General features: G+C 48.2%; 1 protein-coding gene across 2 annotated transcripts in view; it reads left to right on the top strand.

Moving 5' to 3' along the window:
• Window positions 1-217: 217 nt before the first annotated feature.
• The window catches only part of RTKN (rhotekin), a 146,679-nt gene continuing 130,765 nt past the window's right edge, over window positions 218-16,131 (top strand). Inside the window, exon 1 of one of the 2 annotated variants that reach the window (XM_073617688.1) lies at window positions 218-2,668. In XM_073617688.1, the coding sequence (XP_073473789.1) occupies window positions 2,558-2,668 (111 nt within the window). In that variant the 5' untranslated portion in view covers window positions 218-2,557. The remainder of the gene's footprint in view (window positions 2,669-16,131) is intronic. The other variant, XM_073617665.1, reaches the window with a different exon arrangement.

The following is a 16,131-nucleotide window of genomic DNA, read 5'->3' on the forward strand; positions in this document are numbered from 1 at the left end:
AGAAGTGACAGTCAGACAGTGAAGGAGACATCTCATAGAAGCGATTTGAAGGAGAAGTGACAGTCAGAGAGTGAAGGAGACCTCTCGTAGAAGGGGTTTGGAGAGGAAGTGACAGTCAGAGAGTGAAGGAGACCTCTCATAGAAGGGGTTAGGTGGAGAAGTGATAGTCGATAGTGAAGGAGGCGTCTCATAGAAGGGGTTTGGAGGAGAAGTGACAGTCAGAGAGTGTAGGAGGTGTCTTGTAGAAGGGGTTTGGAGAGGAAGTGACAGTCAGAGAGTGAAGGAGACCTCTTGTAGAAGGGGCTTGGAGGAGAAGTGACAGTCAGAGAGTGTAGGAGGTGTCTTGTAGAAGGGGTTTGGAGGAGAAGTGACAGTCAGAGAGTGTAGCAGACCTCTTGTAGAAGGGGTTTGGAGGAGAAGTGACAGTCAGAGAGTGAAGGAGGTGTCTTGTAGAAGGGGTTTGGAGAGGAAGTGACAGTCAGAAAGTGTAGGAGACCTCTCGTAGAAGGGGTCTGGAGGAGAAGTGACAGTCAGAGAGTGAAGGAGGCGTCACATAGAAGCGTTTTGGAGGAGAAGTGACAGTCTGAGAGTGAAGGAGGTGTCTCATAGAAGGAGTTTGGAGAGGAAGTGACAGTCTGAGAGTGAAGGAGACGTCCCGTAGAAGGGGTTTGGTGGAGAAGTGATAGTCAAGAGTGAAGGAGACATCTCGTAGAAGGGGTTAGGAGGAGAAGTCACCGTCAGAGAGTATAGGAGACCTCTCGTAGAAGGATTTTGGAGGAGAAGTGACAATCAGAGAGTGTAGGAGACCTCTCGTAGAAGGGGTTTGGAGGAGAAGTGACAGTCAGAGAGTGTAGGAGACCTCTAGTAGAAGGGGTTTGAAGGAGAAGTCACAGTCAGAGAGTGAAGGAGGTGTCTCGTAGAAGGGGTTTGGAGAGGAAGTGACAGTCAGAGAGTGAAGGAGACGTCTCGTAGAAGGGGTTTGGTGGAGAAGTGATAGTCAAAAGTGAAGGAGACGTGTCGTAGAAGGGGTTTGGAGGAGAAGTGACCGTCAGAGAGTGTAGGAGACCTCTCGTAGAAGTGGTTTGTAGGAGAAGTGACAGTCAGAGAGTGTAGGAGACCTCTCGTAGAAGGGGTTTGGAGGAGAAGTGACAGTCTGAGAGTGAAGGAGACGTCTCATAGAAGGGGTTTGGTGGAGAAGTGACCGTCAGAGAGTATAGGAGACCTCTCATAGAAGGGGTTTGGACGAGAAGTGACAGTCAGAGAATGTAGGAGACCTCTCGTAGAAGGGGTTTGGAGGAGAAGTGACAGTCAGAGAGTGAAGGAGGTGTCTCGTAGAAGGGGTTTGGTGGAGAAGTGACCTTCAGAGAGTGTAGGAGACCTCTCGTAGAAGGTAGTTTGGAGGAGAAATGACAGTCAGAGAGTGAAGGAGACATCTCGTAGAAGGGGTTTGGAGAGGAAGTGACAGTCAGAGAGTGAAGGAGACGTCTCGTAGAAGGGGTTTGGTGGAGAAGTGATAGTCGAAAGTGAAGGAGGCGTCTCGTAGAAGGGGTTTGGAGAAGAAGTGACCGTCAGAGAGTGTAGGAGACCTCTCGTAGAAGGGGTTTGGAGGAGAACTGTCAGAGAGTGAAGAAGGTGTCTCGTAGAAGGGGTTTGGAGGAGAAGTGACCTTCAGAGAGTGAAGGAGGCGTCTGGTAGAAGGGGTTAGGTGGAGAAGTGACCATCAGAGAGTGAAGGAGGCGTCTGGTAGAAGGGGTTAGGTAGAGAAGTGACATTGGTAGGCTGGGTTACAGAAGTATGGGGAGGGACTCTGAGAGTTCCTGGCATCCCGCTGAGAGACATCAAGAATGAACAAGTCAGCGCAGAGAGGCGGGGGCAGGGAGTGGGGATTGTTCAGGGATCAGGGAGGCTCTGGATGTAGATCTGGATCTGAATGAGCCGACTCCTGGAAGAGTCTTATTTCTGGAGTTCTGATACCGTGGTGAACAAGGAAGAGCTTGGGTCTGGTTCTGAATGACAAGATTCTTGGAAAAGTCAGACTGCTGCTGATCTGTCACCTTGGTTGACATAGGAAAGTTCTGATCCGATTCTGATTGTGCAGACTCATGGAAGAATTGAATTGCTGAAAATCTGTTACGTTGGAGGACACAGAAAAGTTTGGATCTGGTTCTGAATAAGAATATTATTGGAAGCATTTGATTTCTATAGATCCAGAACCTTGAGGGTTGTAATCTGGTCCTGAATCCGCAGATTCCTGGAAGAGTTGGATTGCTGCTGATCTGGGACCTTGGTGGACACAGGAGAGTTCTGGTCCAGTTAAGCAGATTTGTGGAGGTTTCAGATTTCCAGAGATCATAGACCTTGTTAGACATAGGAGAGCCCTGACTTGGTTCTGAATGAACGGGTTCCTGGAAGAGTCGCATTGCATAATGTCTGCTACTTTGGTGGATACATAAAAATTTGGATCTGGTTTTGATTGAGAAGATTCCTGGAGATTGGAGCCACTCGAAATTCTGGATCCATTTCCTGCTCTGGTTTAAATCTTTTTCCCATTCTGACCATGTTTTGCCGGAACCACCGCAGCCGGGTCACCGTGGCCCGATGTTCCGCTCTGGAGATGGAGATCCGGAGGGGGCGATTCCGGAGGAGTATGCTCATTGATACCCCCCAGGTATGAGTCCATTATGTGAGGGCTTCTCACACTCATCATTATGTATGTCTAATGAAGAGCCAGAATATGGGACCAAAGCTGACACTTTATATGCCTGATACATAGAATCACTTTAAATGGCAAATCTACACAAAATTGGTTGGCAAACTCAGCACAGGGATGGTGGGAGCCCCTCATAATGGGCACAGCGGGTGTACAGACCCGGTAACTCAGCACAGGGATGGTGAGAACCCCTCATAATGGGCACAGCGGGTGTACAGACCCAGGAACTCAGCACAGGGATGGTGGGAACCCCTCATAATGGGCACAGCGGGTGTACAGACCCGGGAACTCAGCACAGGGATGGTGAGAACCCCTCATAATGGGCACAGCGGGTGTACAGACCCGGGAACTCAGCACAGGGATGGTGAGAACCCCTCATAATGGGCACAGCGGGTGTACAGACCCGGGAACTCAGCACAGGGATGGTGGGAACCCCTCATAATGGGCACAGCGGGTGTACAGACCCGGGAACTCAGCACAGGGATGGTGGGAACCCCTCATAATGGGCACAGCGGGTGTACAGACCCGGGAACTCAGCACAGGGATGGTGGGAACCCCTCATAATGGGCACAGCGGGTGTACAGACCCGGGAACTCAGCACAGGGATGGTGGGAACCCCTCATAATGGGCACAGCGGGTGTACAGACCCGGGAACTCAGCACAGGGATGATGAGAACCCCTCATAATGGGCACAGCGGGTGTACAGACCCAGGAACTCAGCACAGGGATGGTGAGAACCCCTCATAATGGGCACAGCGGGTGTACAGACCCGGGAACTCAGCACAGGGATGGTGAGAACCCCTCATAATGGGCACAGCGGGTGTACAGACCCGGGAACTCACCACAGGGATGGTGAGAACCCCTCATAATGGGCACAGCGGGTGTACAGACCCGGGAACTCAGCACAGGGATGATGAGAACCCCTCATAATGGGCACAGCGGGTGTACAGACCCAGGAACTCAGCACAGGGATGGTGAGAACCCCTCATAATGGGCACAGCGGGTGTACAGACCCGGGAACTCAGCACAGGGATGGTGAGAACCCCTCATAATGGGCACAGCGGGTGTACAGACCCGGGAACTCAGCACAGGGATGGTGGGAACCCCTCATAATGGGCACAGCGGGTGTACAGACCCGGGAACACAGCACATGGATGGTGGGAACCTCTCATAATGGGCACAGCGGGTGTACAGACCCAGGAACTCAGCACAGGGATGGTGAGAACCCCTCATAATGGGCACAGCGGGTGTACAGACCCAGGAACGCAGCACAGGGATGGTGAGAACCCCTCATAATGGGCACAGCGGGTGTACAGACCCGGGAACTCAGCACAGGGATGGTGAGAACCCCTCATAATGGGCACAGCGGGTGTACAGACCCGGGAACTCAGCACAGGGATGGTGGGAACCCCTCATAATGGGCACAGCGGGTGTACAGACCCGGGAACTCAGCACAGGGATGGTGAGAACCCCTCATAATGGGCACAGCGGGTGTACAGACCCGGGAACTCAGCACAGGGATGGTGGGAACCCCTCATAATGGGCACAGCGGGTGTACAGACCCGGGAACTCAGCACAGGGATGGTGAGAACCCCTCATAATGAGCACAGCGGGTGTACAGACCCGGGAACTCAGCACAGGGATGGTGGGAACCCCTCATAATGGGCACAGCGGGTGTACAGACCCGGGAACTCAGTACAGGGATGGTGGGAACCCCTCATAATGGGCACAGCGGGTGTACAGACCCGGGAACTCAGCACAGGGATGGTGGGAACCCCTCATAATGGGCACAGCGGGTGTACAGACCCGGGAACTCAGCACAGGGATGGTGAGAACCCCTCATAATGAGCACAGCGGGTGTACAGACCCGGGAACTCAGTACAGGGATGGTGAGAACCCCTCATAATGAGCACAGCAGGTGTACAGACCCGGGAACTCAGCACAGGGATGGTGGGAACCCCTCATAATGGGCACAGCGGGTGTACAGACCCGGGAACTCAGCACAGGGATGGTGAGAACCCCTCATAATGAGCACAGCGGGTGTACAGACCCGGGAAATCAGCACAGGGATGGTGGGAACCCCTCATAATGGGCACAGCGGGTGTACAGACCCGGGAACTCAGCACAGGGATGGTGGGAACCTCTCACAACCAAGTTGGAACATCTCTGTGACAAAAATGTCCCTCTAACATTTAACCCTCCTCTTATCTGAACTTGTATAATGGATTTTCCTCTCCTTCCCTCTAACATTATTTAACCCCTTCAGCAATATACTAATCCTATCTGGAGACAGAAGCTTCTACCAGACCTTAAAAGAGCGACTAATCTGCATTAACACTGGGGGGGGGGAGTAATGGTCAGTATATTCAGGTCTGAGTGCTGTTCATGTGTGGTGCAGATTGCAGTAAGTGGACAGTTGGACTATTCTGTTCCCCTTTCAGTGTCTGTATAGGACTTTAGGAATCTTTAGCTGTTACTTCCCCCATCGTTGCGGCACACATGAAACGCGATGATGTCATCACTGGGTCCTGAGTGCGATGGAGGGTAGAGGTGTGACCGGCGCTTATTTTTATTATGATTGGTTGGATTAGGGCTTGTTCACTCTTGTCGGTGTTTTTGTAGAGTCCCATTCATTGCTATGGGACTCGTTCACATCCCTGTGCAGCAGCTTCCAGTGTCTTGTAAAGTGTTGGAAGATGATGCAGTATTTTTGTGCACTTAAAGTGGAACTCCCGGCGCAAAAAAAAAACAAAAAAACTTTCATATGAATATATTATCTAATTGCCAGAAATGATATAAATCTACATTGTGTGCACCAAATGTCAACGCAAATCCAGATATTACCTTGTAAAAGTAGCGGCGACGTCGTCACTGTGCTGTACATAGCCCGTGCTGAGAGCAGAGCTGTGGGGGGGAGATGCAGCAGGCTACACCCGCTACAGAAAACTACAGAAGGGGGGCAGAAACAAGCCCCCCCAACGCACTGAGCCCTAACCTCAACCCCATCATCGAACACCTTGGGGATGAATCAAAATGCTAGTTGTGAGCCAGGTCTTTTTTCTGGTGTCCAATGTGAGGCCCGACATGTGAGCCATGTCTTTTTTCTGGTGCCCAACATGAGGCTCAACATGCAAGCTAGGTCTTTATTATGGTGCCCCAAGTGAAACCCAACGCGTGACCCAGATATTTTTTCGGGTGCCCAATGTGTGGCCCAACGTGAGGCCCAACATGCGAGCCAGGTCTTTTTTCTGGTGCCCAACCTGAGGCCCAGCATGTGAGCCAAGTCCTTTTTAGGGTGCCTCAAGTGAGGCCCAACATGTGAGCCAGATCTTTTTCAGGGTGCCCCAAATGAGGCCCAACATGTGAGCCAGATTCCTAACGTGTGGCCCAACATGTGAGCCAGGTCTTTTTTTTATGGTGCCCCAAGTGAAGCTCAACACATAAGCCAGATCTTCTTTCGGGTGCCCTACGTGTGGCCCAACATGCGAGCCAGGTCTTTTTTATGGTGCCCTACGTGTGGCCCAACATGCGAGCCAGGTCTTTTTTCTAGGGCCCAACCTGAGGCCCAACTTGCAAACCAAGTCTTTTTTCTGGTGCCCAACCTGAGGCCCAACATGTGAGCCAGGTCTTTTTTCTAGGGCCCAACCTGAGGCCCAACTTGCAAACCAGGTCTTTTTTCTGGTGCCCAGCCTGAGGCCAGACATTCGAGCCAGCACTGTTTTTTCTGGTGCCCAATATGAGGTCCAGCATGTGAGCCAGGTCTTCTCATCCAACATCAGCTCATGACTTCACAAATGGGCACAAATTCCCACAGACACCTTCCAAAATCTTGTGAAAAACCTACCCAGAAGAGTGGAGGATAGTATAACCACAAATGGGGTGAAGGCATGGGGCAGCTCCCTATTAATGGTTTAGAAATGGGGTGTCCCACAACCCCAAAGAGGTACAATGGCCAGGTGTCCACAGAGGGGAGACAACTCTTTGGAACTGCCATTCTTTTGGAATGGGAAGCCCAAAGGGCTCATAGAAATGTGATGGCCAGTTGTCGACAAAAAAAGAGGGGGGGGGGGAGCGATGCCATATTAATGGCTATGGTTTTATAATGGGATGTCCTATGAGCCCATATAGGTATGGTGGTGAGGTGTCCACAAAGGGGGGCAACTCCATTATAATGGTCTTGGTTTTGGAATGGGATGTCCATTGATTTCATATTGGTGTGATGGCCAGGTATCCACAAAGAAGGGCCAACTCCATATTAATGGCCATGGTTTTTAATGGGTTGTCTAATGATTTCATATAGTTGTGATGGTCAGGTGTCTACAAAGGGGGTAACCCCATAATAATGGTCATGGTTTTGGAATGGGACATCCAATGAGCTCATACAGGTGTAATGGTCAGGGATTTACAAAGAGGGGCCCAATTTATATTAATGTCTGTGTTCTTATAATGGGATGTCCTATGAGCCCATATACGTTAGGTGTAACGGTGAGATGTCCATAAAAAGGGGGCCAACTCCACGTTAATGGCCATGGTTTTATAACGGGATGTCCGATGGCCTCATATAGATGTGAAGGTTGGGTGTACGGAGATGTTTGGCCATATAGTGTGGTGCATCGCTGTCATACAGTTTGATAAAGAGAAGTTGATATCAGCCGACAATCGATTTCCGGCTCTTATAAAGTGTTCAGAATGTTCAGAGGAGGCCGGAACAGATTTGTAATCTGTATTTGCATTCCTGGCAGGAGGGAGCAGCAATCATTAACAGGTCATTCAGGAGTGGGAACGGTAAATCCCCCCCCCCCCCCACCTACACACACACACCCACCTATACTCTCCATTCCTACTCCCCCTGTGAGCTGCACTCTGTATGTCAACATGGAGGAAGTTGTTGTCACCCCCGGGGTGTATGGGATCAGTCATGATTCCGGTCATAGAGGATTTCCCCTTGGTGGGATCTCTGCTGTGACTCATATGACGTCCATGTTCCCGGCGTATTCTTGTCCCAGCCTGTCCGCCCCTGTATCAGGAGGCTGGGTGATGGTACAAAGCCCCAGCTGGGTGAATAATGCAATCTCTATCAATGGCTCATTTGTCTTCTATAGTGCAAAACTGCAGAAGAGCAACCCAGGATATCTCTATGCCAGGGCAATAGATTCATCCCAGATCCTGTTCTGTAATATGCCCCATAATCCGCTGAATATCGTACCTCTTCTATAACATGACCCAAACCCTGGATCCCAGACCCCTTCTATAACATGACCCGATCCCCCGGAGATCAGACTTCTTCTATAACATGACCCGATCCTCCGGAGATCAGACCTCTTCTATAACATGACCCGATTCTCCGGAGATCAGACTTCTTCTATAACATGACCCAATTCTCTGGAGATCAGACCTCTTCTATAACATGACCCAATCCCCTGGAGATCAGACCTCTTCTATAACATGACCCGATTCTCCGGAGATCAGACTTCTTCTATAACATGACCCGATTCTCTGGAGATCAGACCTCTTCTATAACATGACCCGATCCCCCGGAGATCAGACCTCTTCTATAACATGACCCGATCCCCCGGAGATCAGACCTCTTCTATAACATGACCCGATCCCCCGGAAATCAGACTTCTTCTATAACATGACCCGATCCCCCGGAGATCAGACCTCTTCTATAACATGACCCGATCCCCCGGAGATCAGACCTCTTCTATAACATGACCCGATCCCCCAGAGATCAGACCTCTTCTATAACATGACCCGATCCTCCGGAGATCAGACCTCTTCTATAACATGACCCGATCCCCCGGAAATCAGACTTCTTCTATAACATGACCCGATCCCCCAGAGATCAGACCTCTTCTATAACATGACCCGATCCCCCGGAGATCAGACCTCTTCTATAACATGACCCGATCCCCCGGAGATCAGACCTCTTCTATAACATGACCCGATCCCCTGGAGATCAGACCTCTTCTATAACATGACCCGATCCCCCAGAGATCAGACCTCTTCTATAACATGACCCGATCCTCCGGAGATCAGACCTCTTCTATAACATGACCCAAACCCCTGGAGATCAGACTTCTATAACATGACCCGATCCCCGGAGATCAGACCTCTTCTATAACATGACCCGATCCCCGGAGATCAGACCTCTTCTATAACATGACCCGATCCCCCGGAGATCAGACCTCTTCTATAACATGACCCGATCCCCCGGAGATCAGACCTCTTCTATAACATAAACCAATTCTCCGGAGATCAGACCTCTTCTATAACATAAACCGATCCACCGGAGATCAGACCTCTTCTATAACATGACCCGATCCCCCGAAGATCAGACTTCTATAACATGACCCGATCCCCCAGAGATCAGATTTCTTCTATAACATGACCCGATCCCCCAGAGATCAGACTTCTTCTATAATATGACCTGATCCCCCGGAGATCAGACCTCTTCTATAACATGACCCGATCCCCCTGAGATCAGACCTCTTCTATAACATAAACCAATTCTCCGGAGATCAGACCTCTTCTATAACATAAACCGATCCTCCGGAGATCAGACCTCTTCTATAACATGACCCGATCCCCCGAAGATCAGACTTCTATAACATGACCCGATCCCCCAGAGATCAGATTTCTTCTATAACATGACCCGATCCCCCAGAGATCAGACTTCTTCTATAACATGACCCGATCCCCCGGAGATCAGACCTCTTCTATAACATGACCCGATCCCCCGGAGATCAGACCTCTTCTATAACATAAACTGATTCTCCGGAGATCAGACCTCTTCTATAACATGACCCGATCTCCTGGAGATCAGACCTCTTCTATAACATGACCCGATCCCCCGGAGATCAGACCTCTTCTATAACATGACCCGATCCCCGGAGATCAGACCTCTTCTATAACATGACCCAATCCCCTGGAGATCAGACTTCTTCTATAACAGGACCCGATCCTCCGGAGATCAGACCTCTTCTATAACATGACCCGATCCCCCGGAGATCAGACCTCTTCTATAACATAAACCGATTCTCTGGAGATCAGACCTCTTCTATAACATGACCCGATCCCCCGGAGATCAGACCTCTTCTATAACAGGACCAGATCCTCCGGAGATCAGACCTCTTCTATAACATAAACCGATTCTCCGGAGATCAGACCTCTTCTATAACATGACCCGATCCCCCGGAGATCAGATTTCTTCTATAACATAAACCGATTCTCCGGAGATCAGACCTCTTCTATAACATGACCCGATCCCCCGGAGATCAGACTTCTATAACATAAACTGATTCTCCGGAGATCAGACCTCTTCTATAACAGGACCCGATCCCCTGGAGATCAGACCTCTTCTATAACAGGACCCGATCCCCCGGAGATCAGACTTCTTCTATAACATAAACCGATTCTCCGGAGATCAGACCTCTTCTATAACAGGACCCGATCCCCTGGAGATCAGACTTCTTCTATAACATAAACCGATTCTCCGGAGATCAGACCTCTTCTATAACAGGACCCGATCCCCTGGAGATCAGACTTCTTCTATAACATAAACCGATTCTCCGGAGATCAGACCTCTTCTATAACAGGACCCGATCCCCTGGAGATCAGACTTCTTCTATAACATAAACCGATTCTCCGGAGATCAGACCTCTTCTATAACATAAACCGATTCTCCGGAGATCAGACATCTTCTATAACATGGATAAGAGGGAAAATTTCCGCGCTCACGGACTTAGGTGTGCAGCCTCCCCTTAAACAACCCTCCTATAGGGTAGCTGGTGGTAGGAAAATATTAAAATATGGGGTAAGTGGCGCTGCCTATAATGGGGTATCTGTGTAATAGATGTGCTAAATAAGTGATTAAGGGCACCTGCTCCTCAACATTAAAAACTTAGTGCTTAAATTAATGTGCCCTCCTATTATGTGAAGGGGGTTTGAAAATGCCCCTCTATAGACTGTGTAAAATATCAATTACATACAGTATATACAGGTGAAAGCTCACAGAGCCAGCAAGCATATGTTTAGTATCCTCCACCCATCAAATAACGTGTCTGATTATGATAGGGGGTACCAAACAATCAATACTCCTTATGGGTGATTAGTGAGAAGATATTGTAAAATATTATAATTCATACAGGTGAAAGCTCATAGAGCCAGCAAGCATATGTTTAGTATCCTCCACCCATCAAACAACGTGTCTCGTTATGATAAGGGGTGTACCAAACAATCAATACTCCTTGTGAGTGACTAGTGAGAAAAAATTGTAAAATATTATAATTCATACAAATGTGAGCATCCAGTCCATATATAAAAGAAAAAAATATATATATAATCCCGGCATAAACTCCAATTCCAAAAGATCTATAAATGAAATACAGTCCCAAAAAGGGTTATAAAAGATGTGTATATAAAGTTCCAGCAAAAAAGAAAAAAATAAATATATAATATTCCAGCAGTGATCCAACAGTGTTCATTAATAGTGACTTTGTGTAGATGACCAGCTAGTATCCATTGACTTGCAGTGCTCCCCCTCAAGGATCCCCACTCACCAGCTCTCTGCACCCCTGCAGGGGTAATAGGCATGAAGTATTAGGCCTTGGTGTGATCTCCTTGATTCCAATGGGGTAGTTCCTGGGTGCTCCCGCTCCAGACACAGGACCAATCCGCAGTATGGTCATCCACATAGGAAAAAGAAACAGGGCTCCCGTAGTGTATTACGTTTTTTAAAAAATTATTTTATTAAAAAAATCTTGTTGATTACCCACCATCTCGGGCTCATATAGTAAATACACTAAAAGAGCTAAAAACAAAATCAGCCAGTCACACTGCGTATAGTGGTAAACGAAAAAGAGAGCTCGTGGAGCCCAAATCCAAGCAGCTGAACGGCGTGCGCCTCAGCTGCGTTCCACACTCTCCTCCACTTCCGCGTGTGACGTAATCGCGTAGCTCTGCCTTACGCGTTTCGTCATCGACGTTATCAAAGGCGTAGCTAGCGTTCCTCGTACTCGGCTATATTGCTATTTTGTTTTTAGCTCTTTTAGTGTATTTACTATATGAGCCCGAGATGCTGGGTAATCAACAAGATTTTTTTAATAAAATAATTTTTTAAAAAACGTAATACACTACGGGAGCCCTGTTTCTTTTTCCTATGTGGATGACCATACTGCGGATTGGTCCTGTGTCTGGAGCGGGAGCACCCAGGAACTACCCCATTGGAATCAAGGAGATCACACCAAGGCCTAATACTTCATGCCTATTACCCCTGCAGGGGTGCAGAGAGCTGGTGAGTGGGGATCCTTGAGGGGGAGCACTGCAAGTCACTGGATACTAGCTGGTCATCTACACAAAGTCACTATTAATGAACACTGTTGGATCACTGCTGGAATATTATATATTTATTTTTTTCTTTTTTGCTGGAACTTTATATACACATCTTTTATAACCCTTTTTGGGACTGTATTTCATTTATAGATCTTTTGGAATTGGAGTTTATGCCGGGATTATATATATATTTTTTTCTTTTATATATGGACTGGATGCTCACATTTGTATGAATTATAATATTTTACAATTTTTTCTCACTAGTCACTCACAAGGAGTATTGATTGTTTGGTACACCCCTTATCATAACGAGACACGTTGTTTGATGGGTGGAGGATACTAAACATATGCTTGCTGGCTCTATGAGCTTTCACCTGTATGAATTATAATATTTTACAATATCTTCTCACTAATCACCCATAAGGAGTATTGATTGTTTGGTACCCCCTATCATAATCAGACACGTTATTTGATGGGTGGAGGATACTAAACATATGCTTGCTGGCTCTATGAGCTTTCACCTGTATATACTGTATGTAATTGATATTTTACACAGTTTATAGAGGGGCATTTTCAAACCCCCTTCACATAATAGGAGGGCACATTAATTTAAGCACTAAGTTTTTAATGTTGAGGAGCAGGTGCCCTTAATCACTTATTTAGCACATCTATTACACAGATACCCCATTATAGGCAGCGCCACTTACCCCATATTTTAATACTCTTCTATAACATGACCCAATCCCCCAGAGATCAGACCTCTTCTATAACAGGACCCGATCCTCCGGAGATCAGACCTCTTCTATAACATGACCCGATCCCCCGGAGATCAGACATCTTCTATAACAGGACCTGATCCCCCAGAGATCAGACCTCTTCTATAACATAAACCGATTCTCCGGAGATCAGACCTCTTCTATAACATGACCCGATCCCCCGGAGATCAGACCTCTTCTATAACATGACCCGATCCCCCAGAGATCAGACCTCTTCTATAACATAAACCGATTCTCCGGAGATCAGACCTCTTCTATAACATGACCCGATTCCCCGGAGATCAGACTTCTTCTATAACATGACCCGATCCCCTGGAGATCAGACCTCTTCAATAACATAAACCGATTCTCCGGAGATCAGACCTCTTCTATAACATGACCCGATCCCCGGAGATCAGACCTCTTCTATAACATGACCCAATCCCCCGGAGATCAGACCTCTTCTATAACATGACCCGACCCCCTGGAGATCAGACCTCTTCTATAACATGACCCGATCCCTCAGAGATCAGACCTCTTCTATAACATGACCCGATCCCCCGGAGATCAGACCTCTTCTATAACATGACCCGATCCCCCAGAGATCAGACCTCTTCTATAACATGACCCGATCCTCCGGAGATCAGACCTCTTCTATAACATGACCCAATCCCCCGGAGATCAGACCTCTTCTATAACATGACCCGACCCCCTGGAGATCAGACCTCTTCTATAACATGACCCGATCCCCCGGAGATCAGACCTCTTCTATAACATGACCCGATCCTCCGGAGATCATACCTCTTCTATAACATGACCCAAACCCCTGGAGATCAGACTTCTATAACATGACCTGATCCTCCGGAGATCAGACCTCTTCTATAACATGACCCGATCCCCCAGAGATCGGACCTCTTCTATAACATGACCCGATCCCCCGGAGATCAGACCTCTTCTATAACATAAACCAATTCTCCGGAGATCAGACCTCTTCTATAACATAAACCGATCCTCCGGAGATCAGACCTCTTCTATATCATGACTCGATCCCCCGGAGATCAGATTTCTTCTATAACATGACCCGATCCCCCAGAGATCAGATTTCTTCTATAACATGACCCGATCCCCCAGAGATCAGACTTCTTCTATAACATGACCCGATCCCCCGGAGATCAGACCTCTTCTATAACATGACCCGATCCCCTGGAGATCAGACCTCTTCTATAACATAAACTGATTCTCCGGAGATCAGACCTCTTCTATAACATGACCCGATCCCCCGGAGATCAGACCTCTTCTATAACATGACCCGATCCCCGGAGATCAGACCTCTTCTATAACATGACCCAATCCCCTGGAGATCAGTCCTCTTCTATAACATAAACTGATTCTCCGGAGATCAGACCTCTTCTATAACATGACCCGATCCCCCGGAGATCAGACCTCTTCTATAACATGACCCGATCCCCCGGAGATCAGACCTCTTCTATAACATAAACCGATTCTCTGGAGATCAGACCTCTTCTATAACATGACCCGATCCCCCGGAGATCAGACTTCTTCTATAACATAAACCGATTTTCCTGAGATCAGACCTCTTCTATAACATAACCTGATCCCCCGGAGATCAGACCTCTTCTATAACAGGACCCGATCCCCCAGAGATCAGACCTCTTCTATAACATAAACCGATTCTCCGGAGATCAGACCTCTTCTATAACATGACCCGATCCCCCGGAGATCAGACCTCTTCTATAACATGACCCGATTCCCCGGAGATCAGACTTCTTCTATAACATGACCCGATCCCCCGGAGATCAGACCTCTTCTATAACAGGACCCGATCCTCCGGAGATCAGACCTTTTTCTATAACATGACCCGATCCCCCGGAGATCAGACCTCTTCTATAACATGACCCGATCCCCCAGAGATCAGACCTCTTCTATAACAGGACCCGATCCTCCAGAGATCAGACCTCTTCTATAACATGACCCGATCCCCCAGAGATCAGACCTCTTCTATAACAGGACCCGATCTTCCAGAGATCAGACCTCTTCTATAACATGACCCGATCCCCCAGAGATCAGACCTCTTCTATAACATGACCCGATCCCCCAGAGATCAGACCTCTTCTATAACAGGACCCGATCCTCCGGAGATCAGACCTCTTCTATAACATGACCCGATCCCCCGGAGATCAGACCTCTTCTATAACAGGACCCGATCCTCCGGAGATCAGACTTCTTCTATAACATAAACCGATTCTCCGGAGATCAGACCTCTTCTTTAACAGGACCCGATCCCCTGGAGATCAGACTTCTTCTATAACATAAACCGATTCTCCGGAGATCAGACCTCTTCTATAACATGACCCGATCCCCCGGAGATCAGACCTCTTCTATAACAGGACCCGATCCTCCGGAGATCAGACCTTTTTCTATAACATGACCCGATCCCCCGGAGATCAGACCTCTTCTATAACATGACCCGATCCCCCAGAGATCAGACCTCTTCTATAACAGGACCCGATCCTCCAGAGATCAGACCTCTTCTATAACATGACCCGATCCCCCAGAGATCAGACCTCTTCTATAACATGACCCGATCCCCCAGAGATCAGACCTCTTCTATAACAGGACCCGATCCTCCGGAGATCAGACCTCTTCTATAACATGACCCGATCCCCCGGAGATCAGACCTCTTCTATAACATAAACCGATTCTCCGGAGATCAGACCTCTTCTATAACATGACCCGATCCCCCGGAGATCAGACCTCTTCTATAACAGGACCCGATCCTCCGGAGATCAGACCTCTTCTATAACATGACCCGATCCCCTGGAGATCAGACTTCTTCTATAACATAAACCGATTCTCCGGAGATCAGACCTCTTCTATAACATGACCGATCCCCTGGAGATCAGACTTCCTCTATAACATGACCCGATCCCCCGGAGATCAGACCTCTTCTATAACAGGACCCGATCCTCCGGAGATCAGACCTCTTCTATAACATAAACCAATTCTCCGGAGATCAGACCTCTTCTATAACATAAACCAATTCTCTGGAGATCAGACCTCTTCTATAACATGACCCAATCCCCTGGAGATCAGACTTCTTCTATAACAGGACCCGATCCTCCAGAGATCAGACCTCTTCTATAACATGACCCGATCCCCCAGAGATCAGACTTCTTCTATAACAGGACCCGATCCTCCGGAGATCAGACCTCTTCTATAACATGACCCGATCCCCCAGAGATCAGACCTCTTCTATAACATGACCCGATCCCCCGGAGATAAAACTTCTTCTATAACATAAACCGATTCTCC

This window comes from Aquarana catesbeiana, linkage group LG01, assembly GCF_042186555.1.
Source record: "Aquarana catesbeiana isolate 2022-GZ linkage group LG01, ASM4218655v1, whole genome shotgun sequence".
NCBI classification, from domain to species: Eukaryota; Metazoa; Chordata; class Amphibia; order Anura; family Ranidae; genus Aquarana; species Aquarana catesbeiana.